At 45.4% G+C, this 24,667-nt stretch overlaps 3 protein-coding genes across 6 annotated transcripts in view; 2 read left to right on the top strand and 1 right to left on the bottom strand.

The window, feature by feature from the left end:
* SPTBN2 (spectrin beta, non-erythrocytic 2) overlaps positions 1 to 3,350 on the top strand; it is a gene marked incomplete at its 5' end in the record, with an annotated part of 36,663 nt that extends 33,313 nt beyond the window's left edge. For both annotated transcript variants that reach the window (XM_081099927.1, XM_081099928.1), the window contains 7 exons: positions 315 to 457; positions 546 to 621; positions 702 to 752; positions 957 to 1,177; positions 1,477 to 1,650; positions 2,161 to 2,203; positions 2,495 to 3,350. In XM_081099927.1, coding sequence (XP_080956053.1) covers positions 315 to 457; positions 546 to 621; positions 702 to 752; positions 957 to 1,177; positions 1,477 to 1,650; positions 2,161 to 2,203; positions 2,495 to 2,728 — 942 coding nt within the window. In that variant the 3' untranslated portion in view covers positions 2,729 to 3,350. The remainder of the gene's footprint in view (positions 1 to 314; positions 458 to 545; positions 622 to 701; positions 753 to 956; positions 1,178 to 1,476; positions 1,651 to 2,160; positions 2,204 to 2,494) is intronic.
* A 6,137-nt stretch (positions 3,351 to 9,487) lies between these two features.
* LOC308524247 (RNA-binding protein 4B) lies at positions 9,488 to 20,381 on the top strand. 2 transcript variants are annotated; one of them, XR_013996395.1, is made up of 5 exons: positions 9,488 to 9,622; positions 10,319 to 10,742; positions 15,379 to 15,481; positions 16,651 to 17,321; positions 19,785 to 20,381. XR_013996395.1 is itself a non-coding variant. In XM_081098492.1 (4 exons), the coding sequence occupies exons 2-3, from the start codon at positions 10,331 to 10,333 to the stop codon at positions 17,310 to 17,312; spliced, it is 1,074 nt and encodes a 357-aa protein (XP_080954618.1). In that variant the 5' UTR covers positions 9,507 to 9,622; positions 10,319 to 10,330; the 3' UTR covers positions 17,313 to 17,321; positions 19,785 to 20,381. The 2 variants fall into 2 exon arrangements, 1 of the variants encoding a protein (XP_080954618.1); XM_081098492.1 differs by lacking the exon at positions 15,379 to 15,481 and having other exon boundaries at positions 9,507 to 9,622.
* A 3,740-nt stretch (positions 20,382 to 24,121) lies between these two features.
* LOC308524244 (RNA-binding protein 4) overlaps positions 24,122 to 24,667 on the bottom strand; it is a 32,027-nt gene continuing 31,481 nt past the window's right edge. Inside the window, exon 3 of one of the 2 annotated variants that reach the window (XM_081098476.1) lies at positions 24,122 to 24,662. In XM_081098476.1, the coding sequence (XP_080954602.1) occupies positions 24,655 to 24,662 (8 nt within the window). In that variant the 3' untranslated portion in view covers positions 24,122 to 24,654. The remainder of the gene's footprint in view (positions 24,663 to 24,667) is intronic. The other variant, XM_081098474.1, reaches the window with a different exon arrangement.

The raw sequence follows: 24,667 nt of genomic DNA, 5'->3' as shown, positions 1-24,667 counted from the left end.
GACCCCAGGGATGCCCCGCCCTGCCCTGCTACCCCGGGCCTGTGCTCCCTTTCGCTGGAAGAAGACAGTCCCCCTCCTCCCACTGCACCAGCATCTCCCAGATGTGAGCCAAGAGTGCCATGTTGTCACCACAGCTTTAGGAGTTGTCATTCCCCCGAGTGACGCTGTGAGACACCTCCTCCCCCGTTTCTTCTCATGGAATTATAGTTTCCTTTCCGTTTCCGCAGACCAGAGCTGAGACATTTCATCTTCCCCACCTCTCTGGTCCTTTTAAATGAGACTTTCTATGCTCTGACCTCAGAATGTTTTGACAGTTGGAGGAGCAGGAGAAGGAGCGGAAAAGAAAGAGGGAAGAGGAGGAACGGAGGAAACAGCCCCCTGCTCCAGAGCCCACAGCCAGTCTGCCCGGAGGGGTCCTTGTGGACGGCCAGACGGCTCCTGATGCTTCCTGGGACGGGTGCGAGCGGGGGCATCTGGGGAGGAGGAGGAGGCTGAAGCTAAGCAGCCCAAGGACTTACATTATTCTGTATCATCTGCCGCTCCAGAGCCCACCCCCGGCTACCAGCACCCACACAGGCAGCCAGCGTTAACGGAGTCTGCACAGACGGAGAGTCCCCCCAGGTGAGCCCCACACCCCTGTGCCCTTTCAGAATTTCAGCCCCGTGCCCTGCACATACTCTTAAAGCTTCTTGTCCTTGTAGCCCCTGTTGGAACAACAAAGACTTGAGCAGGGCAGCTTCCCAGAAGGGCCTGTGAGTTCCTCCTGGAGGTGTGGGTGTTGGTACCTGGAGGGGCGAAGAGGGTATGCGCTGGGTGGGGGGGACACTGAGGTCCGGAGAGGGCAGAGGCTCGAAAGATACTTGGGGGCAGAAAGCCCAGCTCGTGGACCTCAAGCTTCTGACATCCAGGCTAGTTATCGGCCCCTCATCCTTTGACACAGACTCTTCTCCCCACAGGCGTCTGGCCCAGGAGACGAGACCAACGGGCCCCAGGGAGAGAGGCAGACCCGGATACAGGGCTCGGCCCCTCCTATCCTGCCCCAGAGCCGGTCATCTGAGTCAGCCCGGGTTGCCACCTTGCCCTCTCGAGGCACCGAGCTCTCTGCCCAGGAGCAGATGGAGGGGATGCTGTGCCGCAAGCAGGAGATGGAGGCCTTCGGCAAGAAGGCTGCCAACAGGTAGCGGGTCTGGCCGCAGTGCGGTGGCCTCTCCAGTCCCTGCCTCTGCAGAGGCTTCCCCAGAACCTCTTCCTGAATAGATGGGGAAGAGTGGGGGGTGCCCTGCAGGAGGAGAGTCCTCTAGGGAAGGGGTAGGACTCAGGAGCAGAAAAGGCCAGGAGGGTGTGACAATGACAGGCCTAAGAACAGAGTGGCACTGGAAATCCTAGAACACCCACGCTCTCCCCAGAGCTCCCAGCCCCATAAAAGCTGGCCTGTCTGCCTGTCTCGCTTCGTCACCTGCACCGTGTCCCTCCCAGGTCATGGCAGAATGTGTACTGTGTCCTGCGGCATGGGAGCCTTGGCTTCTACAAGGACGTGAAGGCAGCCAGCACGGGAGTGCCATACCACGGAGAAGTGCCTGTCAGCCTGGCCAGGGCCCAGGGCAGTGTCGCCTTTGATTACCGGAAGCGCAAACATGTTTTCAAGCTGGGGTAAGAACAGAACTGTGCCCTCAGGATGGGATGGGGCGTCAGAGCGATACAGGGTGAAGACGGGTAGAGTTACAGGGCCAGGCACTTGGGGACAGCTGGAGAGATTCGAGAAGCGGGGAGCCAGGGGGTACATTATATTTCACACCAAGGGGAGCAGGAACTCCAAGACTCAGGCCTGATTGATGGCTGACCATGTCAGGCTGAAAAATTGTCCTAGATGGAATATCTGAGGACCTCCAGGAGCCTGCCCCGGCTGCCAGCAAGCACCAGAGCTGGAGGCATGGCCTGGGGTGGAAGTGAGGTCATCCTGGTCCTCTGTAGCCAATCAAGAAGCATTGCTTTCGCACAGTCCTGAGGTGAGGATGTGCAGAGGTGTCTGACCTGGCTCCGAGGGCCCCAGCAGGCATGTTCTCCAGCCTGGCCTCTGGCTGATGATTGAACTCCTACCAGCACTGATGGGGCCACTCCCGATTCTCAGCTCTGTCCTGAGGCTTCTCTCTCTCCCAACAGCTTGCAGGATGGAAAAGAATATTTATTCCAAGCCAAGGATGAGGTGAGCTGCCCCCTCTCCGCCCACACCCCTGTCTCCCCGTTGCCATTCTTAGAACCTCCAATTGTAGATTCTCCTTTCTTCCCTTCGCTCTCTTTTTCCTTAAGTGTCTCATTCTTTGTAATCAGACAGCCCCCAGTGTGAAGGCCACACCAAAACATGTTCCCTGTCTTAAGGGGCCTTTCTCTCCAATGACATGAAATAGTCAAACCATTTTTCTGCCGCCTCCTCCCAAGCTCCCCCGCTGCCCACAGCGCCCTTGAAGCTGACCAGTTGTCTCCATGCTCCCTGTAGGCAGAGATGAGCTCGTGGCTGCGGGTGGTGAATGCAGCCATTGCCACTGCGTCCTCTGCCTCTGGAGAGCCTGAAGAGCCAACGGTGCCCAGTGCCACCCGGGGCATGACCCGGGCCATGACAATGCCCCCCGTGTCACCGGTCGGGGCTGAGGGGCCCGTGGTACTTCGCAGCAAGGACGGCAGAGAACGAGAGCGAGAAAAGCGCTTCAGCTTCTTCAAGAAGAATAAGTAGTTGGGGGCAAGACCCCCGGCTAGCTCCTCCCTTTGTTCAGGAAACTGCCAGGGACTGTCAACGGGGACCACCCTCTTGTCAGGACAACTGCCTGCTGCTAGGGTCTGTTGCCAAGGTCAGCCCATCACCAGGAACTGTCTCTGGGGACAAGTCAATGTTCCCATGGACAACCCTTCTCTTCTGCTATTTAATTCCGGACTGGTGGTGGGACCCAGGCAACCCCCGATTCTACTCCCCCGACTTCCCTCTTCCCCAGCCTTAAACCTCGATTCCCACCACAGTGCGGACAGTGCCGCACCCTCAGTGTAGGCCACGTGGGGAATGGCTGCTCCTGCCTCAGGGTCATTCTCCCACCACAGCTAGGGCACGCTGTCTGGTGCCTTGCCCCTGGGGACCAGCCAGGAACCTCTAAGAGCTGAAGCAGGACCCGGGGGCAAGATGGCCGGATGATGGAGTCAGAGACACCGAAGCTCCCCATTCCATCCTTCTTCATCCTCTGACTCAAGGGGCCACTCCATCTCCAGCGACTCTTAATGGCTTCCAGGTGTGAGTTGTTCAGGGGCAACCACAGCCTTGATTGAGTCTGGCCAAGGAGGTGATTAAACAGCTCAGCTTCTCTTACTGCCTCATGGTGTCTTTGCTTTCCTGACCACAAGCTCCCTGCCTGTGCCCATGTTTTCCCCTTTGGCTCCAGTCTTCTGTGTGCCCGGTTTCCATTCTGTCCCAGCCTCCAAGCCCTCAAAGAACCACATTATTTTGAGAGCCTCCATACCTTGGTCTGATTTTCCCATGAGAATGACCTCCAGTTTGACCAATGTCAAGCCTCCTTTTAGACCAAAGAAGTTCACCAAGGGCCAGAATGATGTGAACAAGCAGTGAACGACTATTTCCCTGGTGTACAGCATTCTTCACTTGTGATTCTCTCAACTGTTCTCAAAAACAAAAGACTAAAAAAACAAAATTGGAAAGATTGAAGAGCATTGCCACAACCTAGTCTCAGCCATGCTCAGCCCAACTGGAGAATATGGCACATAGAGGGTGATTACTGATCCCTCCTCCTGTCTCCTCCCCAAATGAGAAGATCCAGGGTGTTCGGACAGGGATCAGATAAGTTGTAAGTTCCGAGTCCACTGAAATAGAATAACAATACCTTGAGAAGCCACGAAGTACATCCTAAGTGTATAAATACACAAACAGGAATATTCTAGACCTAGTAAAGTAGAAAAAAAAGGATTCCCCCTTGTCTCTGGCCTGGTAATTGGAGGTTTCAGAGCAAATGGTATTTGCCTCAGTGGCCTCCTACAGGAAAACCTTGGTTTTTTCATTGTTTCCCATTCACACACACACACGACCATTTCTTTGGGGGCTCAGAGAAGGTCTTTATAGGAAAGCAGCCCTATCTTCAGCATAATTGGCTAAGGGCCTTGGTTGAGCAGACCCCTGACTATCATCAGCCATGACAAAGACAGGGTCAGGTGTGTGCAGGCCCAGGACTAGCACAACACAGCCCCAGAATGGCTTCCAACCATGCGATCTGGTACACCAGATGGCCCACAGAATAATTATCCTTTTAAGAAAATTAGATTTGGAAATATCCATAGTAAACATATAGATAAATGTAACTAAAACAATCTGTCATGGACTAAATGGGAGAATACATCACCACTGTAACCTCTTGTTCTTCAGGTACAACTGTAAAATCCCCATTATATGAAGGAAAAGTCAGCATTGTGGAATGTTCAGGGAATCTGGGTATTTACACACTAAGAAGGCAGGCCTGGGGGTTGGGAGGAAAGCAATAATTGGAAAATTTAGGAGGAAATGTATATGGGGGTGAGAAATTAATGGAGCAATTATCATTTTGTATAAAAGATAAGTGAGGGTCCTACAGAATGGTGCAATCAGTCATTGTGAATGGAAAAGGAATGAAAGTGGGATTTGGACGTCACGTACATACACATGGCAGGTAAAGCTACCAGAGTGCATGAAGCCGCAAGGACAGGACATAGAAGATAATAAGCCTAAGGTCAGGAAGTGAGTCTTGGGAGACACGTTAGATCTGAGTGGAACAAAAGTTCCAGGAAAGAAGACAGAATGGTATGGAACAGTGAGGGATGTGAGACAGCTTAGAGCACAAAATTACAATAATGTTGGCACCACATATCAATGGGGAAATATGGACATAAAAATGGAGTAATTATTTTAAAAAATATGTTTACATTTTTACCTAATACCATCTCCAAGGGTGAATGCTGGATCTGTGCTGTCCAATACAGCAGCTGCAAGCCACATGTGGCTACTGAGCACTTGAAATATGGCTAGCTGAATTGAGATGTGCTGTAAGTGCAAAATGCTCACTGGATTTCAAAGACTGAAGAGGAAAAAAAGTTAAGATATCTCATTAAGAATTTTTTTATACAGAGGCAGAGCTGCCTCAAACAGATTGTCAAACTGCAGCGGGAAGGCCAGGGAGGGTTGGGGGGCAGGAGGGAGGGGGGTAAGAGATCAACCGAAGGGCTTGTATGCATGCATATAAGCATAACCAATGGACATAAGACACTGGGGTGTAGGGGAGGCCAGGGGATTGTCAAGGGCGGGGGGAAAAAAAGGACACATATGTAATACCCTTTGTAATACTTTAAGCAATAAAAAAAAAAGAATTTTTTTAATGTATTTTATTGATTTTTTACAGAGAGGAAGGGAGAGGGATAGAGAGTTAGAAGCATTGATGAGAGAGAAACATCAGATCAGCTGCCTCCTGCACACCCCCTACTGGGGATGTGCCTGCAACCAAGGTACATGCCCTTGACTGGAATCGAACCTGGGACCTTTCAGTCCTCAGGCCGACGTTCTATCCACTGAGCCAAACCAGTCAGGGCTCATTAAGAATTTTTATATTGCCCTGGCGATATAGCTCAGTGAATAGAGCGTTGGCCTGCAGACCAAAGCATCCAGTGTTCGATTCTGGTCAAGGTCAGGCTCCTCCCTGGCCCAGGCCCTGGTTGGGACTCGTGCAGGAGGCAACCAATTGATGTGTTTCTCTCATATCGATGTTTCTCTCTGTCTTCCTTTCTCTCTCCCACTCTCCCTAAAAATCAATGGAAAAAATATCCTTGGGTGAGGATTAACAAAAACAAACAAAAATGAATTTTTATATTGATTATATGTTGAAATGATCTTTTAGCTATATTGGGTTTCAAAATAATTAAAGTTTATTTTACTTTTTAAATGTGTTTACTAGACAATTTTAAATTATGTATATGGCTCACATATTTCTATTTGGACAGCACTGCTCAAAATGAACTACAGACCTAAAAGTGAAAGGTAAAAACATTAATGTTGCCCTGGCTGGTTTGGCTCAGTGGATAGAGCGTCGGCCTGCGGACTGGAGGGTCTCGGGTTCGATTCTGATCAAGGTCATATACCTTGGTTGCAGGCACATCCCCAGTAGGGGACGTGCAGGAGGCAGCTGATCAATGTTTCTCTCTCATCGATGTTTCTAACTCTCTACACCTCTTCCTTTCCTCTCTGTAAAAAATCAATAAAATATATATTTTTTAAAAACATTGATGTTAACAAAATACAAGACTGAAGAAGGAATGATGATAGCTCTCCTCCATCTCCCGCACAGATAGTCATCATTGTTTTCACAGTGATAGGTGGAAGGATGGACTGGTTTCTAGAGAACAACCTAGCAATTTCACCCTGAGTTTATACCCTCCCAGATTCTCACATGGATCTGTTAGGGCATTAATAATCAACATAAGGATGCTCATTTCAACCTTGTATCCAATGGTGGGGAGTTGGAGGCAACCTGATGCCCTGCATTCAGAGACGAATCGGAAAAATATGGTGGTTGCATACTATTGCATATTACTTAGTTGTTAGCTATGACACAGTAACATAGCACTTAGTGAAAAAAGTTAGAAACAATGAGCTCTACAACACAATTTACATAAATTAGAAGAAACCAAGTGTAAAAAGATATTTGCAAGAATCTAGGGGGAAATTGACTATAAGTATCAGATGATATTAGCATAGCATACGCTGGGTGTTGTAATTAGAGGCAGATAATGAGGCCTCCTTCATAGGAGAAATTACATTATGTCTGGGATTTGCTTTTAAAAACTCCAGCCCTCCTCCAAAAGAGTACAGGGGCTAGATGAAGTATCAGCAAAATGTAATGGTCAAGTCTGGGTAAACAGCCCGTAGGAGTTCATTATAATATTCTCAATTTGTGCCCTTTGAAATTTTCCACATAAAACACTTTTAATGGAAAAAGCAAATGTGCCCTAAGAAGACATGCCTTGCAAGAACACAAACAAATAATACACATTAAACTCATTAGAATGATTGCCTATGAGGGGCAGGGAGAGGAGATAAAAGGGAATAGATAGGAGTAAGGAAACAGGTGGGGCCCTGCGCGACTGTGTCCGTGTTCCCTGGTGCCGCCTCCTCACCATTGGCGACGCGAATGGCCCGGAGTCCGCAGGCATCGCCCTCTTCGGCCATGAAGTTATATGTGCATTCAAGTGCTCAGTGTCCCGTGAGACGGAGTGCAGCCGCGTGGGCAAGCATCCTTTCCTCATCACCCTGGGCTGCAACAGCGGCCTCTTCCAGGTGGCTACACCCCATGATTTCTGTTCCTTCTACAACACCCTGAAGTCCTGCCGGGGCCGTACCCTGGAACGGGCGGTGTTCAGCGAGCGGACGAAGAGTCCACCCAGCAGTTTTTCCAGTTTTATGGCCACCTGTCCCAGCTGCAGAACGTGGTGCAGGACTACGTGCGGCAGGCACCTACCAGCGCGCGCTACTGCAGAACCACGCGGACTTCAAGGACAAGTGCCATTTTTTGCCGCCCAAGCTGGAGCAAGGAAGATCTACACGGTGGAGGCCAGCACCACCGCCCAGCGCGCCGAGGTCAGCGGCCCACCGGAACCCCTGCCTGTCCTCCTCCTTCAGCTATATGCCCGCTCTAACCCGGGAAGCTGGCCCCGCTGGGAGCCCCCGGGAAACCTGACCCCCTGGATTTAGGGGATTGTGGGGACATCACTTCTCTTTGGTCTTTTATCCCCAAAACCTGAGCTGAGGTGGTGTCCCCTCCATGACTGGTCGTCAACTGCTGGGTTCAGGGGTGATTTGGGGTCTTCAGAGGCTTGGTGGCCTTGTGCTTCAGGGGACTGTGCAGTCACACAGGCCAGTGGCCTGCCTCTCTGAACCCCACTTCCCACATCTGTGAAATGTGGGTAACAACAGGGTTTCATTTCATTAAAGCTGTCATTTTCTTTGTTCAAAAAAAAAAAAAAAGTAAGGAAACAGGGTGAAGAAATGGAATGGTACAGAGCTATGCAAAGAAACTGTATAAAAACAGAAGAAAGGATAATGAATGAAATGAAAGTCCAGAAGGGTTAATACTAATCAAAGGACATTAGTTTTGGTGACCTCAGAAAATTCTGGGAATTGGAGAGAACAGAACCCAAAACACAGTGCATAAAGGTGGGTGATGCAGGTTCAGAGCCTCCATTTGTGAAGTCGGTACAGTGAAGATGAGTGAAAGCTATTTCAGAAATAGCTAAGGAGGTCCCTATCCATGTTTTAAACGTTTGAGGGTGGAGAGAGACTGGAAATGGCCAGAGAATAAGGGAAGGAGAGAGGTAGCTACCAGTAGGTGGGAGACAAGCATGACTGTTATTAGAATTGCAAGAACAGTGCCTCTTCTGAATTAGTTGGGAAGCAAAAAGATCCCAGTGAAAGACACGTATCAAAATAGTTGGGGAGGGAGAAGGCAGCCTCAGGAATTCGTGCCTGATGGCATCGGGACAGCTTCTATGAAGCCATCACAGTGAGGAACGGTGACTGACAATCACCCTCGCACGCTCTACTCAGAGATAAACGGTCCGTCTCTCCACAAACGTCTATTCTTTGTCCAAGGGCGACAGGGAGTGACCCGCCTGATAGCTTCCCTTTGGCCACCAGGGGGTGCCCTTAGACCACAGCTGAATCTTGAAGGCGCGCGGTGCCCTGGGGTTCACAGTTGTCTAGCCCAGCAGCTTAGCGTGGATGTGGAGCCCCTACCCCCACCCGAATCAGGGCCCCCTCCGGGCCTTCGCACCGAGTACTCCCCTTCGGTGCGCCACCACAGACGCGGTGCTGCGAGGACACACAGAGCTCACACCCTGGCTAGGGAGAAAACCAGCCACGTCTACACGTGAGCAAACGGAGCATGACTCCGGGGAGCCTTGACAGAATGCCTCCTAGAGCTATCCCAGCTCTGCCGGCTTTGGTTCTACTTCCTCATCAATGAATAACATGTTTGCAATGAAAAAAAATCTTAATTATGTTTAAAGCTTTACAAAAAATGACTAGGTTTGCTCAAAATGTGTATTTCTAAAATGTTGTACCAAGCTGGCAACCCTTTTTAGGGGACCCAGTGAGGTAACTTTGTCATCAGCTGCCGGCCCCGCACCCCCGCTTCAGCAGCCCTTACAGCATCCCCCATTGTGATGGCTAGTGACACCGGCTTTCTGATTTCACCGAGGCAGCGTTTGCGTCCGGAACCTTTCTGACGCGTGAGCGGCGACCCCCGCTTCCAGGGTGGTGATTGGCGAGTTGGGGCCGGGGGCGGGCTGACCTCTGCTCCGCAGCGCCGTCACCAGCTGGCCCCGCCCCCGTGTCGGGGTCGCCGGGAGCTGAGCCAGGGGCAGTCATTTACATGCGGCCGTGGGATTGGTCGCCCGGCTCCCGCGAGGGGGAGGGGAGGGGAGCGCGCACTGGCGCGTGCGTGAGCTGGCGCGCGAGGACAGGCCGGGTCGCGGAGGCTCGAGCGGCCTTCGCCATTTTGTAGGGTTCTCTCTGACGCGGAGCCGCCGCCACCGCCGCCGCCGCCCCCCGGAGGTAAGAGGGGGTCTTGTGGGTGTGTGGGGAGCCCGAGGGCGGGCTGGGGCGGCCCACGCCGGGCCTCAGCGGACGGAGACGGCCCCGGGTTGTCTGAGGGAGGTCCGGGGAAGACAACGGGAGGAGGCGGGGCCGGGTCTCCGGAGGAGGCGGGGCAGGGGTCGGGTCGAGCCTTTGTTGGGACCGAGGAGCTGCAGGTTGGGCCGCTGGGGAGGGCGGGGGGGAGGCGGGAGTAGGGAGGTGTCCTGGATTGGGGCCCAAGGGGCCTTATTTTGAGAGTATCTTGAAAGGTGAAGCCTGAGGGAGGAGAGGTACACAGATTTCCCTCCAAAACCTTGCGCCCGGGGACACTCAGATATGTGCCTCAGGCCCCTGCTTGAGCTCTTCCCTTTCCTGCCCCGAAAGAGTATTTTAAGACGTGAAACGGCTAAGCCTGTCACTCAAATGCTCCTCATTTCACAGAGATGATGGAGAAGGCAATGCATACTGACCCCGACCTCCAGTTTGTGTGCCCCACACAGCGCACACGGCTCCCTGAGAACAACCCTTTCTCCTTCTATTGAGAAAAAATAACGGGCGCCTATGCGAGGGTCTTGAAGGCACCAAGAACGTACGCGGAGGATTTAACCAAAGACAACGCACTGAGGTTGTCCCCTGCACCCCTAACTTCTGGAAATTTTGTTTCTTCTCTCTCAGGCTCTCGTCAGGATGGTGAAGCTGTTCATCGGAAACCTGCCCCGGGAGGCCACAGAGCAGGAGATCCGCTCACTCTTCGAGCAGTACGGGAAGGTGCTGGAATGTGACATCATCAAGAACTACGGCTTCGTGCACATAGAGGACAAGACGGCGGCAGAAGATGCCATCCGCAACCTGCACCACTACAAGCTGCACGGGGTGAACATCAATGTGGAAGCCAGCAAGAATAAGAGCAAAGCTTCAACCAAGTTGCATGTGGGCAACATCAGTCCCACTTGTACCAACCAAGAGCTGCGGGCCAAGTTTGAAGAGTACGGTCCAGTCATCGAATGTGACATCGTGAAAGATTATGCCTTCGTACACATGGAGCGGGCAGAGGACGCGGTCGAGGCCATCAGGGGCCTCGACAACACAGAGTTTCAAGGTGAACTGCTCTGGGGTCTTGGTGGCAGAACTGAGTGGGGTCTAGGTCAAGACAGGCAAGAACACAGGACCATGGGGCTGGCAGGGCTGTTCCTTACATGCTATTTTAGCTGGAAATAATAGGAAGATTGTATGTCTGCCATTCTTGAGATTTGCCAAATCCTTTTCAGATTGTTGGCAACTACATAGAATCACAAACTCTGGGTTATTTTATCCTTCAGGCTTCACTCATTTCAATGCTGTTGGAAGTTAAATCTGCCTGGGCATGAGTACCTCATGGGAGAAGGGAGGATAAAAGTCTGGCTTTTGTTATGGCCAGGAAGCCTTATGTTTGAGAGGTTAGATGTGTAGAATTTATACTCTTTACTACCATACATGATGGGTTGTGGTAGGCAAGAGAAACAAAAACATGTGGAGGAATCCGTATGTTATAAATTTGGGCGGTGAATCTGGATGGGGGGGGGAGTGTCTTTTGAGTGCTCAAATTTGTTCAGCTCAAGCAGAGCCAGAAACGATGGACTACAGATTCTCCTCAGCTTATGTCCCAATAAACGCATCACAAGGTGGAAATATCTTTTAGTTGAAAATACTTTTAATACTATACCATAGAGCAGCGGTTCTCAACCTGTGGGTCGTGACCCCTTTGGGGGTCGAACGACCCTTTCACAGGGGTTGCCTAAATACATCCTGCATATCATATTTACATGACGATTCATAACAGTAGCAAAATTACAGTTATGAAGTAGCAACGAAAATAATTTTATGGTTGGGGGTCACCACAACATGAGGAACTGTATGAAAGGGTCATGGCATTAGGAAGGTTGAGAACCACTGCCATAGAGTATCATTTGTTTGCCCTTGTGATCACATGGCTGAAGGAGCTGTGGCTGGGGCACCACTGCCCAGCATCATGAGAGTATCGTACCACATATTGATAGCCCAGGAAAAGATCAAAATTCAAAATATGGTTTCTACTGAATGTATATTGCTTTCCCACCATCATAAAATCGAACCACCGTAAGTCAGGGACTGTCTGTATTCTGCCCCATCTATTATTTAATTTTAAAGGTAAACAATTCTAAAATAATTAGATTGAATGGGAATGATGGTCCTGCTTCTAAGGAGATCCAGTAAGATATTCTAGTAAATAGTATGTTATTTATACCAATCATAAAGGTACAGGAGGTCATCTGATAACTCTAGAACTGTACTGTCCACAGATAGCTATTAAATTGAAATTAAATAAAATTTAAAATTCAGTTTCTCAGTTGTACTGCACACATTGCAAGCACCCAGAATGCACAAGAGGTGAGTGGCTACTGTATTAGTGCAGATATGGAACACTTCCATGATCATAAAAAGTTCTGTTGGACAGCACTGTTCTACAAGGTTTTTGTTGATGAACTACACATTTACAGCCACTTCTCAGGGTCATAAATTAACACCATTTTTTGTCTTGAGTGCCAGTAAAAGAGTTGTTAAGAAGTACTTAAGGGCCCTCTGCTAAACCTAGAAAACAGAAACAAAATGGAAGGAGAGGAAAGGTTGACCAGAAAAGGGTAAGAAAGTTTGTAAATAGAGGAGATTGCAGATAGTGCAGCAAATATCTCTGGTCACAGCCAGTGGTACCGTGGCCTTTAGCTGCTCTTTAAAGCTTAGGGCAAAAGTCCTTAGATACTTGCTATTGTTAATTAGTCTTATGACTTTGGACAAGTGTTTTATCCATCTTCCCCACTTACAAAATAGAGTTAGTAATCCCTGTGGTACCTCCTTCACGGAATAGTAGTGAGGCCAGAATGAGGGATATGTGTGAAAGTGTTTTGACAGTGAAAACACTATGTGGTGAAAGGTGAGTGTTCACAACAATAAATGTTTGTTATGGTTAGAAACTTATTTAAAATATGATAGCTTTTCTAAAAAATATGTTTTTATTGATTTCAGAGAGAGGGAGAGCAAGCGAGGAATAAAAACATAAATAATGAGAGAATAATCGATTGGCTGCCTCCTGCACATCCCTACTGGGGTACGAGTCCACATCCTGGGCATGTGCCCTCATTGGGAATCGAACCAGTAACCTCTTGGTTTATGATTCGACCTTCAGCCACTGAGCTGCACCAGCTGGGCATGATAGCTATTCTTATTTTATCTTGGAAAGCTGTTGCACTTCAGACAGCTTTAAAGATATTCTTAGTATTTTCATTTGATAGGGGAAGGAATCATGAATAGTGGCAGAGAAAATTGTGGGTTCTCTTTTGACAGGTAACAAGCAAAATGTAAAAAGAATGCAGTTAAAGTCAGGTATAAATTGCAGAGAGCCTGGCTGGTGTAGCTCAGTGGTTGGGCATCAACCCATGGTCCATAATTCGATTCCTGGTCAGGGCATATACCCAAGTTGCAGGCTCGGTCCCCAGTGGGGGGCATGCAGGAGGTAGGGGATCAAGTCGGTGCTTGTGCCCTGACCAGGAATCGAATTGTGACCTCCTGGTTCATAGGTCAATGTTCAACCATTGAGCCACACCAGCCAGGCAATAAAAATATATTTTAAAATATGTGGTGAATCTAAAATAACCTTTGTTTAAATATGTGGTGAATCTAAGATGAGCTTTGTTTAAAAAAAAAAAAAAAAAAACAACTGCAGAGAAACTTCACAGTTGAATAAAGAGATAGGGTCCAAAATATGTATATAAAAGTCATTTAATTGGGGGAAGTTGGTTTGGGAGGAATGTGTGTTTTAATAACGCAGGTTTAATTACTTTAAGAAGTGGATATCTGACTACACAAGATTCATAAGATTTTTTACAATGTAATCACTGGAAAGAAAGATCCTTTATTTGGTTTTCATGTTCTTAGCCTGACCCCTCTGGAGGAAGTACTCTGAGTTACACACATAGATGTTTTTATAACCAGCTTTTTTTCCCCCAGATGCCAAGAGAAAGTTTAGCATCTATAATAGTAAAAGCATAATGTGCTAATTAGCCCAGACTTCCTTCCAGACAACCTTCCGGAGGAAGCCAGGGTTGTGAGGGCTGAGGCAAGCCGCTGCGGCTGCGAGGGCCAAGCCCCTTGCACGAATTTCGTGCATGGGGCCTCTAGTTGGATAGTAAGTTGCAGTTTTACAGAAAATACAATCCAGATACCAATTTATCACATTTTTTGATAAATCCTTTGCAGGTATTTAATGAAGGTAGCGGCTTAAGAATACCACTTTAGGCATCTATTGCAACTTCATATGTTAATGACTGCCATTTAGGCTTCTGACTTGTTTGACTTCTAAAAAGAAGCAGCAGGATCTGTTTCCTCTCCACAGCAGCAGTGAACTACACCCCTATTGAGTTAGCAAACAGCTTGCATTGGAAAACCTTAAAGCCTTCCTAAGTAACAAACAGTTCAGGCAGCTGAATTGGGAATATGTAAGAGTTCAGGTGTTTTGTGTTTTCCCCCCAATATGTAAACAAGCATTAAACTGAAGTACTATTGTGTGTCAGCTACATCCCCAGCCTCTGGATCCTGGCAATGATAGGAGTTCAGCAATTAGGACCCCAGGTTGCACACCTCAGCATTTTAATACTCCTTTCTGTTCCAGAATTCAGAAGAAAACACTTTTATTGGGCTAGATTTCAGAAAAATGTTGGCAGTGCATTTCAGTATTTTTTGAAGGTCTCAGGAAATCTTTATGTTTTCTAAGTGTAGGGGAGTGGTAAAATTTACTTTTCTTTCAGTTTTATTTGCTCTCGTTCCTTAAGATAATAGAAAAGCACAGTATTTTTCAATTATAAAAACTTTAGGGGATTTAAATTAAAAGCATAGTTACAATCTTTGGGAAGATTGTGTTGGGGGAAAAAAAACAACTATCCCTTCTATTACAGATCTTTTAGTTCTAGGTAAAAAAATAAATAAGTAAAAATAACCTAAGTCCTTTTCATAGTTACTACTAGAGGTAGATTTTGCCACAGATACCTATAAACTTAGAAGTTCCAATCTTTAGAGCAGGGATAAAAACGATGTAGTAACAGAAGCATCAAGGAAAAATCACTGGTTTTTGTTTCTCAAAAAAAAAAAAAAAAGCACCCAAAATCTATAAAAGTAAAGAGCAAGTTAAATTGCAATTTTTTTCTTAAAAATGTATTTCTAAGTTTCCTGGATTGGCTGCTTTTTATATTGGATAGTCTGACTTCACAATTGGAGCACAGTTTATGTCTGTCACACAGATTAATGTCACCATGCATGGCTGAAAGACAAATAATTTGTAATCCTCCAGTCTCAATTATAGTGAACCCTACACCTATATAAATTGGAGAAGAAAATGTGTGTTTTTGTTCTATGCATAGTTAGCATGTGGTCCTTCTAAGAATTGGAATAAGAATATTCAAATTGCTGAAAACAGTGGGATGGCTAAATGCTGCTTTCAGAGAATTATTGCCATTTGGTATCTGTTGACTATATCAGTGACTGTATGGTGGATACTGCCTCTCTGCTAGCAGTTGGAAGTAAAAATCTGAGCACCTTTATTTCTGCTAAAGAAAGGTTAAATTTGGAGGCAGCAACTGCTGGAAACTGGGGTGGTAGGAATCTTAGACATTGGGCAGAAATGAGTTTGACTAAAGTGATATTACCGCACTAACCCGCTCCCCTCTCAGGGTCAGTGCATGGCGCTGTTCTGGCTGCCGTCCTGAATCGGGCTGTTTCCAACAGGATGGTGGAGCACGAGGCCTCCTATCGCATAACTGCATCCAGAACAAGGTCTGTCGAAGAGAGAGCAACTTGCTGATCGCGGAGGGGGGAAATTTGTTCTGAGCAGCCCTTAAGAGTGATGCGAAGCCCCTGTTCCCTATGTCTGTACTGGCTGTGTTTTGGCTATAATTTGAAAAGCATTGACTTGATCTCCAAAGTCTTAGGCAGTTTGAGACTAAATACTAACCCAAATACTTATTTGCTCAAACTGCTTTTAAAGACCTTGGATGCTTTCATCAGTAAGGTTGTCTGGGCTTGGTGGTACACAAACCCAGGGCAAAGACTTTCTTCTTCTTAGCTGTTCCTTGGTGCTGGTCATTCCCTGAATGTGGCTTGTTTGTATGGGTGCCCAGAGGACTTTAGACAGATGCTGCATTTTTCTAACAAGTAGATAATCCCCGATAAAGAATTGTAAACTACATGACAGGATGAAATGTTAATTATTCCATTACATGGGAGCACAACGTCCCTAAGAAACCAGTACTGCTTCAAGATCTCATTTTGATATTCAGAGACCTTGGCCAAATAGAATTCTTTTCCACAGTAGGCATGCTGAAAAAAGTGGGGGTGGGGTTGAAATCTGAAGAGTCTTATAAAGTATATGATGAACCAGGTATGATTTGTGTAACCAACATAGTCTTTTGTGACAACTGCAATAGTGGCTGGAGGAAACAAGATGGACAGAAGTTTGCTGTGGTCTTTAAGCTGCAGTAAATTCTCAGGCCTAATGGCCCTGAATAAATCAGGGAGAGTTTGGTAAGATACTTTCCAAATCGGGCATAACTGAGGTTTTGTTGGATATTTGGTTTGGAAGAATTGGCAGGTTTGAATTGCTAAAATCTCATAGTCCCATTTAAAATAAATAAAATCTCACAGTCTTAGTAAAAAGTGGAAACTTTCCATTTCTGTATTAGGCAGGGGACAGTTGTGCAGACAGAAGTAGGATGAAATTCGGTCTACCTAGTGTAAGTAGAAAGTGTTGACTGGTCTCTGAGGACCCACATTTTCTAGCTCTTATCTATATTAAAACTTTAACTGCTTTTGGAGGGGATTGCTGAAACAGGATCTCAGGTGTGTGTGTGGATGTGTGTGTTTTGTGCCAACTAGTTTACTTTCATTTGGGGGAGGATAAAGAATTCTGACTGAGTTATAATAAATCTTGTATCTATTTTCTCAAGGCAAAAGAATGCACGTGCAATTGTCTACAAGCCGCCTTCGGACTGCCCCTGGGATGGGAGACCAGAGTGGCTGCTATCGGTGTGGGAAGGAGGGGCACTGGTCTAAAGAGTGCCCAGTAGATCGTACGGGTCGCGTAGCAGACTTTACTGAGCAGTATAATGAACAATATGGAGCCGTGCGCACGCCTTACACCATGGGCTATGGGGAATCCATGTATTACAACGATGCATATGGAGCACTCGACTACTATAAGCGTTACCGGGTTCGCTCTTATGAGGCAGTGGCAGCAGCAGCAGCAGCTTCTGCATACAACTACGCAGAACAGACCATGTCCCATCTGCCTCAAGTCCAGAACACAGCTGTGACCAGTCACCTCAACTCTTCTGTTGATCCCTACGACAGACACCTGTTGCCGAACTCAGGTGCTGCTGCCACCTCAGCTATGGCTGCTGCTGCTGCCACCACTTCCTCCTATTATGGAAGGGACAGGAGCCCCATTCGTCGTGCTGCAGCTGTGCTCCCCACAGTTGGAGAGGGCTACGGTTATGGGCCAGACAGTGAGCTGTCTCAGGCTTCAGCAGCTACACGGAATTCTCTGTATGACATGGCCCGGTATGAACGGGAGCAGTATGTGGACCGAGCACGGTATTCAGCCTTTTAAAAACTGGAGGTGAGAGTGGGGTAGGTGTGGTTAAAAGATCCCATTTAGTTCCCTTGAAAGAGACCCATGCTGTAGAGGGGAAGCTAAAGCCACCTGTTTGCTGTCAGGACATTAGTATCCAAAAAGTATAAATTACTTGTTAGAAGAAACTGAGTTTGTTAGTGAGAATACTGTTATTTAAGTGTAAGCTAATCTGGGTTACAGAAACATAGTTAAGAGAGCTAACATTTGTTAAGTGCCCTCTGTATATATATCATTTCACCTACACAATAAGCCTTTAAGATATGTTGTTATACAGAGAAGGGAGCTAAGCCTCAGGTTAAGTACTTTGCCTGAAGTCATCTGGTAACTGAGAAGTAGAGCCAGAATTCAAACTCAGGCCTGGCTGATTCCTAAACCCATTATCTTTCCACTAAAGTCACTGTGGTACAAGCTGAAGAATACAGGTTCAGGAGTTAATAATGCATGTCACAGTGAGAATTTTAACTACACCTTTATAGACTTCCAGTTGGCTAATAAAAATACTACTTGGGTTATTAACCTTTATCAGAGGAACCTCTTCTAATATATAGCTATAAGCCAAATAAAGTTTATAAATTTTAGGTGATTAGTTATAAGACACTTGCTTGAAATCAGAGTGTTTTGATGCTACTGTCCCATGAAGTCCCTTATTAGTAATCCGGAGCGGCAGTCGCCAACCTTTTGGACCTACTGACCAGTGGTTGGCGACCGCTGATCTGGAGCATCTCATTGTACATGGGCACGTAAGCTATCTCTGCATAGTCAGTGATACTTTCATGTTCAGCCTGATGCTTTCCTTTTTTCCCAGCAAGTTTTGTATGGTTTGGTTTGGTTTGAAAGGAACATTTAAGGACTAGATAAACAGGGTAATTTTTGATGTATATAAAATCCCACTGGTGACCCTGGGAATTTAATTTTTCCTACTTCAGAAAATGTATGCAAAGATGTTAGAAGGGCAAGAGTAATTAGATAGATAAGTCTCTTCAAGTAGCAATGGTATCATGACAACTTTCTATTCTGGTTTTCCTTGTACCTTGAAATTGAGAATCACTTGAATGGGAGGCCTAGTAGCAAAGTTAAAGTTAGTTACCACTGAGTTTCCAGGGTTCCTAACTTATCCCTTTGGTATATGCGTAGAAGAAGACAAAGCAGTAGGAACTGCCCTTTTTCATAGTGAGAAGCAAATTTGGCATGAACTTGTGGCAAGTGATACCCTTATGAGACCATGACAAGACTGGGATCTCCTGAGACCACTGGGCAGTACTGTGTTCATGTGCATGAAGTTGATAACCTTAACAACTTGTGTAGTTTGCCATTACTTTTTACTTTTAATACAGCTGAATCTGCCATGAAATGGGATATGCCTCTAAAATAAGGTGGTATTATCTGTCAGATAACTTCTTTCTCTTGAATGTTTCAAAGTTAAATATTTAGTATATGTGATCTTTAAAGGATATTGCCTAGTTATTTTAAAGTGAATTTTGAGTTCAAGCAGTGGTTGTTCAACTAACCTCTTTTTAACGATGACTTTTAAAGAAACTTACCTTCCAGGTGTGAACCTCAAATGGACTGAATAACCCTGAGTTGGTTGCAGTCCCAGGAGCCTGATGGTAATGAGGCTGCCAGGATGAAATACTCCAGAACTGTTGGGGATCCAATTTCGGGTCTCACTCTAGCAGAACTGATTCAACGTCACAGCTTTTGAAGTCCATTGGCACAGATCAAGACCAAGATTTGGCCCTTTGTCTGTAATAAGTAGAGGAGCTTGGTGTGAGTTAACTTTTTTTTCCCCCAGCCATTGGTGTCTGGAGCTTCCATCATCAATGGAAGAATTAGAGAATTTTAGGATTTCTTCTTTTGATTTGATAAGGGAGATATGGTCAATTAGGGGAACTACTAGAATTATGATTCTAAATCTATGACTGACCTATAGGTAATGTTGGAGGGTAAATAAACACTCCTTGATACCCTTTGTGATTGTTCCTTTTGAAAACTTAACTGTGAAAGATTAAGATGAAACAAATTTAGAATAAATAGAGCAGTTGGCCATATTTGAGATCTTAGCATCTTCTGCTTTTCCTGGACCCAAAAATAAAATTACAGTCTTTGGTAATGTCTGTATGCCCTTTGGTATAGTGAGAATAGCTGTGTATTACAGAAGTTGTCTTGCCTAAAAAATGGGCAAGAAAATGAGAAATACGTATTTATCAACAACACAGCAGTGTTCCAGATAGATTGCTTCTAGTTCTGTTATAGCTATAAGTAGGTTCCTACATATAGCCGTAAGAGGCCTGGGTAATTACATGGGGTCGGTTTGATCCAGTCTGACTTGGTTTTGTTTTGTTTTGTTCTTTTCCCCCTGGAATACAGGACAGGACCAGGGCCCTTGTACTCGGAGCCAAGCTGCCCTCCAGGCACTGTGTAAGCCTCTTGTGTTGTGCTCTCTTTCAGGTAGGATAATTGTGGACTGAACCCTCGGGCTGCGGTCATATATGAGAACTTGCTTCACGCGGTCCCCTTTGCCGGGATGTTTCCATTGCTTCATGTTTCAGTAAACAAAGGAGTTTGTGACCAACTATGTTTTCTTAATTTAATTCTTCTAAGTTGACTTTTCTTTCCTCCTAATATGAGGGTCTGTAGCCTTTCATTCTATTCCTTATATTCTCAGCCTTTGAGCAGCACTAGGTAAGGTTATGCTGGCATCCCCTTTTTCCTATACAGTGGAACCCCTCTTATCTTGGTTTCCATAGGAGTTGAATCCTTCCTCCTATCTACCTGAAACATCTCCTTAGCCTTTAAAATGACCATTTAGTGGCAAGCAACCTTTTCCTCTTCTGTTAGCTCTGGATTTAACATTGAAGCTAATCCTCTGAAATTGCTAGGACCACTGGGGTGGGGTTGGGGGGTGTTTTGTTTGTTGGTGTTTTATTTTTTTATGTCTGACATGTGATCGTGGTACAGCATTTGCTGAAATTTAGCCTTGTTTTGCTCCACTCCTCCCATTTTTTAAAAATATTTTGACAAATAAACGTTTCTAACACTTAAGTATCCTTTTGTGTTTGTGTGAATGTTATTTACAACAATTAGCTTCTGATTCTTTCTCAGTTGTGCTCAAACTACAAAATTCAAATGAATTCAAATTTAGATTTTAGAAGTATTTAGTGAAGTATTGTAGCCTCAGCAGAGGATGGAGAGAAGTTAGCTAACTAACTTTTTTAGACATTGTTAAATATGCTCCTCCTCTCTAAAAACCAGAGCTACACTTTCCACAAACCCAGGTCAGTAGTAACAGAAGTAAGCTGCACAGGGAGAACCCTGCATTGGGAAAAGGATGAGCCAGAGTATGACCAAGGACCTTTCAGGTTGATTCCATTTGACTTCAGAGTGTATGTTTGTTTAAATTCACTTACAAACTATTTTAAGAGTTCTCTTCCCATGGTATTAATACTCTGCTAGGATTAAACTTTAGATAAAATGAATAAGATAGTTGTGATAGGTCAAAAGAAGAGAAACGTCCTAATATTTTGAGCAGAAAAACGAGGATATTGATTGATGATGCTAACATTCTGCAATGAAATGTGTCCTCTAGATCTTTTTTTAACAAAAAGTTATAGACATTTTTATTACCATTACTTAGATCCCCATAAATAAACTTAATGACAGATTCAACCCTACTTAAGCTTTATTGTATCCTATATGGATGTTGACATGTAAATTCTCACTGTCTGCCCTGGCTGCTGTGGCTTAGTTGGTTGGGCACCTTCCTATGCACCAAAAGATTGCTGGTTCAATTCCTGATCAGGACATAAGCATGGGTAATGAGCTGGTTCCCCAGGTGGGAACATGCAGGAGGCAACCAATTAATGTTCCACTCTGGCATCAATGTTCCTCATTACCCGTGATTATAATTATATAGCATTTTCCCCACATATTTTATCCTTACACTTAAAATAATCCTGACATAGGTGAAGCAAAATTTTCCCCTGCTTTTTGGGGGTAGGATACAACAATCTAGAGAGGTTAACCTGTCAGTGCATATACTCCAATTAGTAGTGAAGTATACAAAGAATAAAGCAAAGATACTGGAATTTCCTTGTGATTGACCTGCAACATACCCTGCAAAGCAAATAAATATATACAGGTTTGCTGGCCTCACCAAAATCTCCGGTTCTCCTCTGTGCTAACTTAACAGTGGATTCTGCAAAAACGGTGCTACATCAACACTGTCCAGTATGACATTGGGAAATGTTGGAAGTGTTTTATATCTATGAGGTCCAATTTGTAGATACCAATTTGTAGTATTTAAAATGTGGCTTGAGAAACTGAGCTTTAAACTTTTTTGATAATTAGCCACATGTGGTATTGAGGACTTGAAATGTGGCTAATGAAGCTGAGAAGTTGATAGTCTTACAATTTTTAAATCTTACAATTAACCAAATGTGGCTAGTGGCTACTGTATTGGGCAGTAGAACAACAGTCACCAACCGGTGGTCCTTGGACCACTGGTGGTCCATGAGGTCTGAAAGGTTGGTGACCGCTGGTTTAGATGGTAGAATAGGTTCCTTATGTGAGGAAAATAGCCCTGACGAATCAAATTCTTTTTCCCTTAGAAAATTCTTTCATTCCTAGAGTAGGTAACACTGGGAAAAGGGTTAGCTTTTATCCAATGTAAGAAGACTGCTGAGTAGGAACAAATGTGTTAATTTCTAAGCCTCAGTTCTTAAATGAGAAATTGCATGTTGTGGGTACATTGACCATTTCAGAATCCACTGAGGCCCCTCACACTAAAAGCTCCTGAATTAATTTGAATTCCTACTATGAGCCAGGATTTGGGTGGTGAACAAGACATGTGGTTCCTAGTAGAGAAGCAAACCCTAATTACATCTGATAAATGCTAGGTAGGGACAAGGACAGGGTACTGTGAAAACAATAGTGACTATCTGTGCAGGGAGATGGAGGAGAGCTATGATCATCAGATCCCATCTCCCCCCCTTTCATTTCTTGCCCAGCTGTGGGACCTAGAGACAAACCTGCTCAAGCTCTGCATTTAGGATCACCAAATCTCAAAGCTAAAGGGCCCTGCTGGGTTATTAGACAGTTCCACCACCTGACTGCTGAAGACTACAGGATGGGGCAAGACTCCAGCCCTAACAGCAGCCACCCACAAATCCTACCCCACGACCTGGTCCTATGCTGGCAGTGTTTCTGGAATGACTATTGACAGTGTACTAAGCCTGAATGGATAAGGCAGAGGATAATATATTACCAAGAAGAACATACCATTCAATGGCAGCTTCCATATATACATTTACCATCAAATGCCTGTTTTGTGTTAGGCACTGGAGCAATTAATTTTCTGACCCCTAAGGAAAGTATCCTATATAAAAGGCTAATATGCAAATTGACCAAATGGCAGAACCACCGGTTGCTAGGACACTTCACTGACCACCAGGGGGCAGAAGCTCAATGCAGGAGCTGCCCCCTGGTGGTCAGTGTGCTGCCCCTGTGGGAGTGCCACTCGGCCAGAAGCCAGGCTCGCTAGCGAGCACAGCGGCGGTGGCAGGAGCCTCTCCTGCCTCCATGGCAGCACTAAGGATGTCTGCCTGCTGGCTTAGGCCCGCTGCTCCCCTATGGCGGGGAGCAGGCCTAAGCCATCAGTCGGACATCCCCCAAGGGGTCCTGGACTGTGAGAGGGCGCAGGCCAGGCTGAGGGATGTCGTGCACTGGGCCTCTAGTTAGCTAATAAAAAAGCAAAAAAATAGAGAAAACTACTACAAAGCAGACAAACTGGGTATACTGGTGGGGGAAATGGAAAAGAGCATTTTCTTAAAGATTATCAGAAAGGGCCCTCTGATGCTTGATCCTGAAGCTAAGAACTAAAGGATAAATTAGCCCTAAAGTGATCTAGTAGAAGGTTCTCCCAGGTTGAAAGGCATTGAAGCAGGAGTTTGAGGACCTGAAAGGAGGGTCAGTATGGTTAGAGGTGGTTAAGGACCTGATATGACACAAGTGTGGGGTAGAGGCCACATTATGACCAAGATAGGGAATTGGCTTTTTAAGTACAATAGGGTATTACTGAAAGGTTCTAAGTTATGGAGTTGACTATCTGATTTACAGTTAATATCATCTCAACTGGAGATTAAATTGAAGAGAGGGGAAAAAAGGAGGAAATGATATGCCAAGAGGCAGTCACTGTAGTAGTCCTACAGGATGACTGTATGGTCTTGACTATATTGTGGCAAAGACATGAACAGAAGTGGCAACATTTGATACATGCTAAAGAATGGTTGGGGAATGAGAAACAAGGAAGAGTCAAGGATAACTTCTGGGAAGCACCTACATAGATAGTAATACCATTTAAACAAATGGAGAAATTATTTTGGAGTGGGGAGATTCAGGAGTTTTATTTCAGACAACAGGTTTGAGATATATTAAGACAACCCAGGAGAATCTCAAGTACGGCAGATCCTCATTCAAAGTTGTTTTAACATTAAAGAGAATGCTATAAGAACTTAACTATTTATTATTAATTAGCACATAATAAAACTGATTTCATTATAACCTATCAATTACATTAAGTGAGGACTTACTATAGGTCTTTGGATCTGTGAACTTTGAGTGGAGAGGTTGAGACAAGAATGTAAATTTGAGCTTTCCCCATCCATATCAGCATTAGCCAATAAAAATATACTGTGAGCCTCAAATGCAAGCCACATATGTAATTTGAAAAGCTCTAATAGCCAATTTAACAAAGTAAAAAGAAACAGGTAAAATTAACTATGCTTTTTAATAATGTATTTTATTTGACTATTTCCAAAACATCATTTCAACATATAATCATTTTAAAAATGAGTATTTTACATCTTTTTCATACTGTTCTTCAAATCCCTTAGGTATTTTACACTCATAGCACAGTATGTGGCTATGACTATCATGTTGGGCAGCACTACTTCAGATGGTATACAAAGCCAAGGGATTGATAAAATCACCCAGAAGAGGGTTTCAGCCTTGGTACTACTGACATTTGGGACTGGATAACTTTGTGGGGGCAGGTGAGCTTATACTGCAGGATGTTCAGCAGCATCACTGGCCTACAATCCATAGGTCCTAGGGAAATGAAAGGAAGGGGTGGGGTGATTTGATGTGAAAATTGCAGAGGTCCAGTTTCTAGCACACAAAAAAAAACCAACCAATGTCTGTAACATTATATAAGAGGTCTTCACTGTCTCTTCTTATATAATCAAGTTTTTCTCTTCTCTTTTGACCCTTTCCTCTTGACAACCAGTAGCATTTACTGATGACCTCTGTCCTCAGAGAAACTTTAAATACCTGTT

The sequence above is a fragment of the Myotis nattereri genome (assembly GCF_964212035.1).
Source record: "Myotis nattereri genome assembly, chromosome: 9".
Lineage (NCBI taxonomy): Eukaryota > Metazoa > Chordata > Mammalia > Chiroptera > Vespertilionidae > Myotis > Myotis nattereri.
Note: the sequence above shows the minus strand (reverse complement) of the source record. Positions and strands in the feature narration are given on the sequence as shown.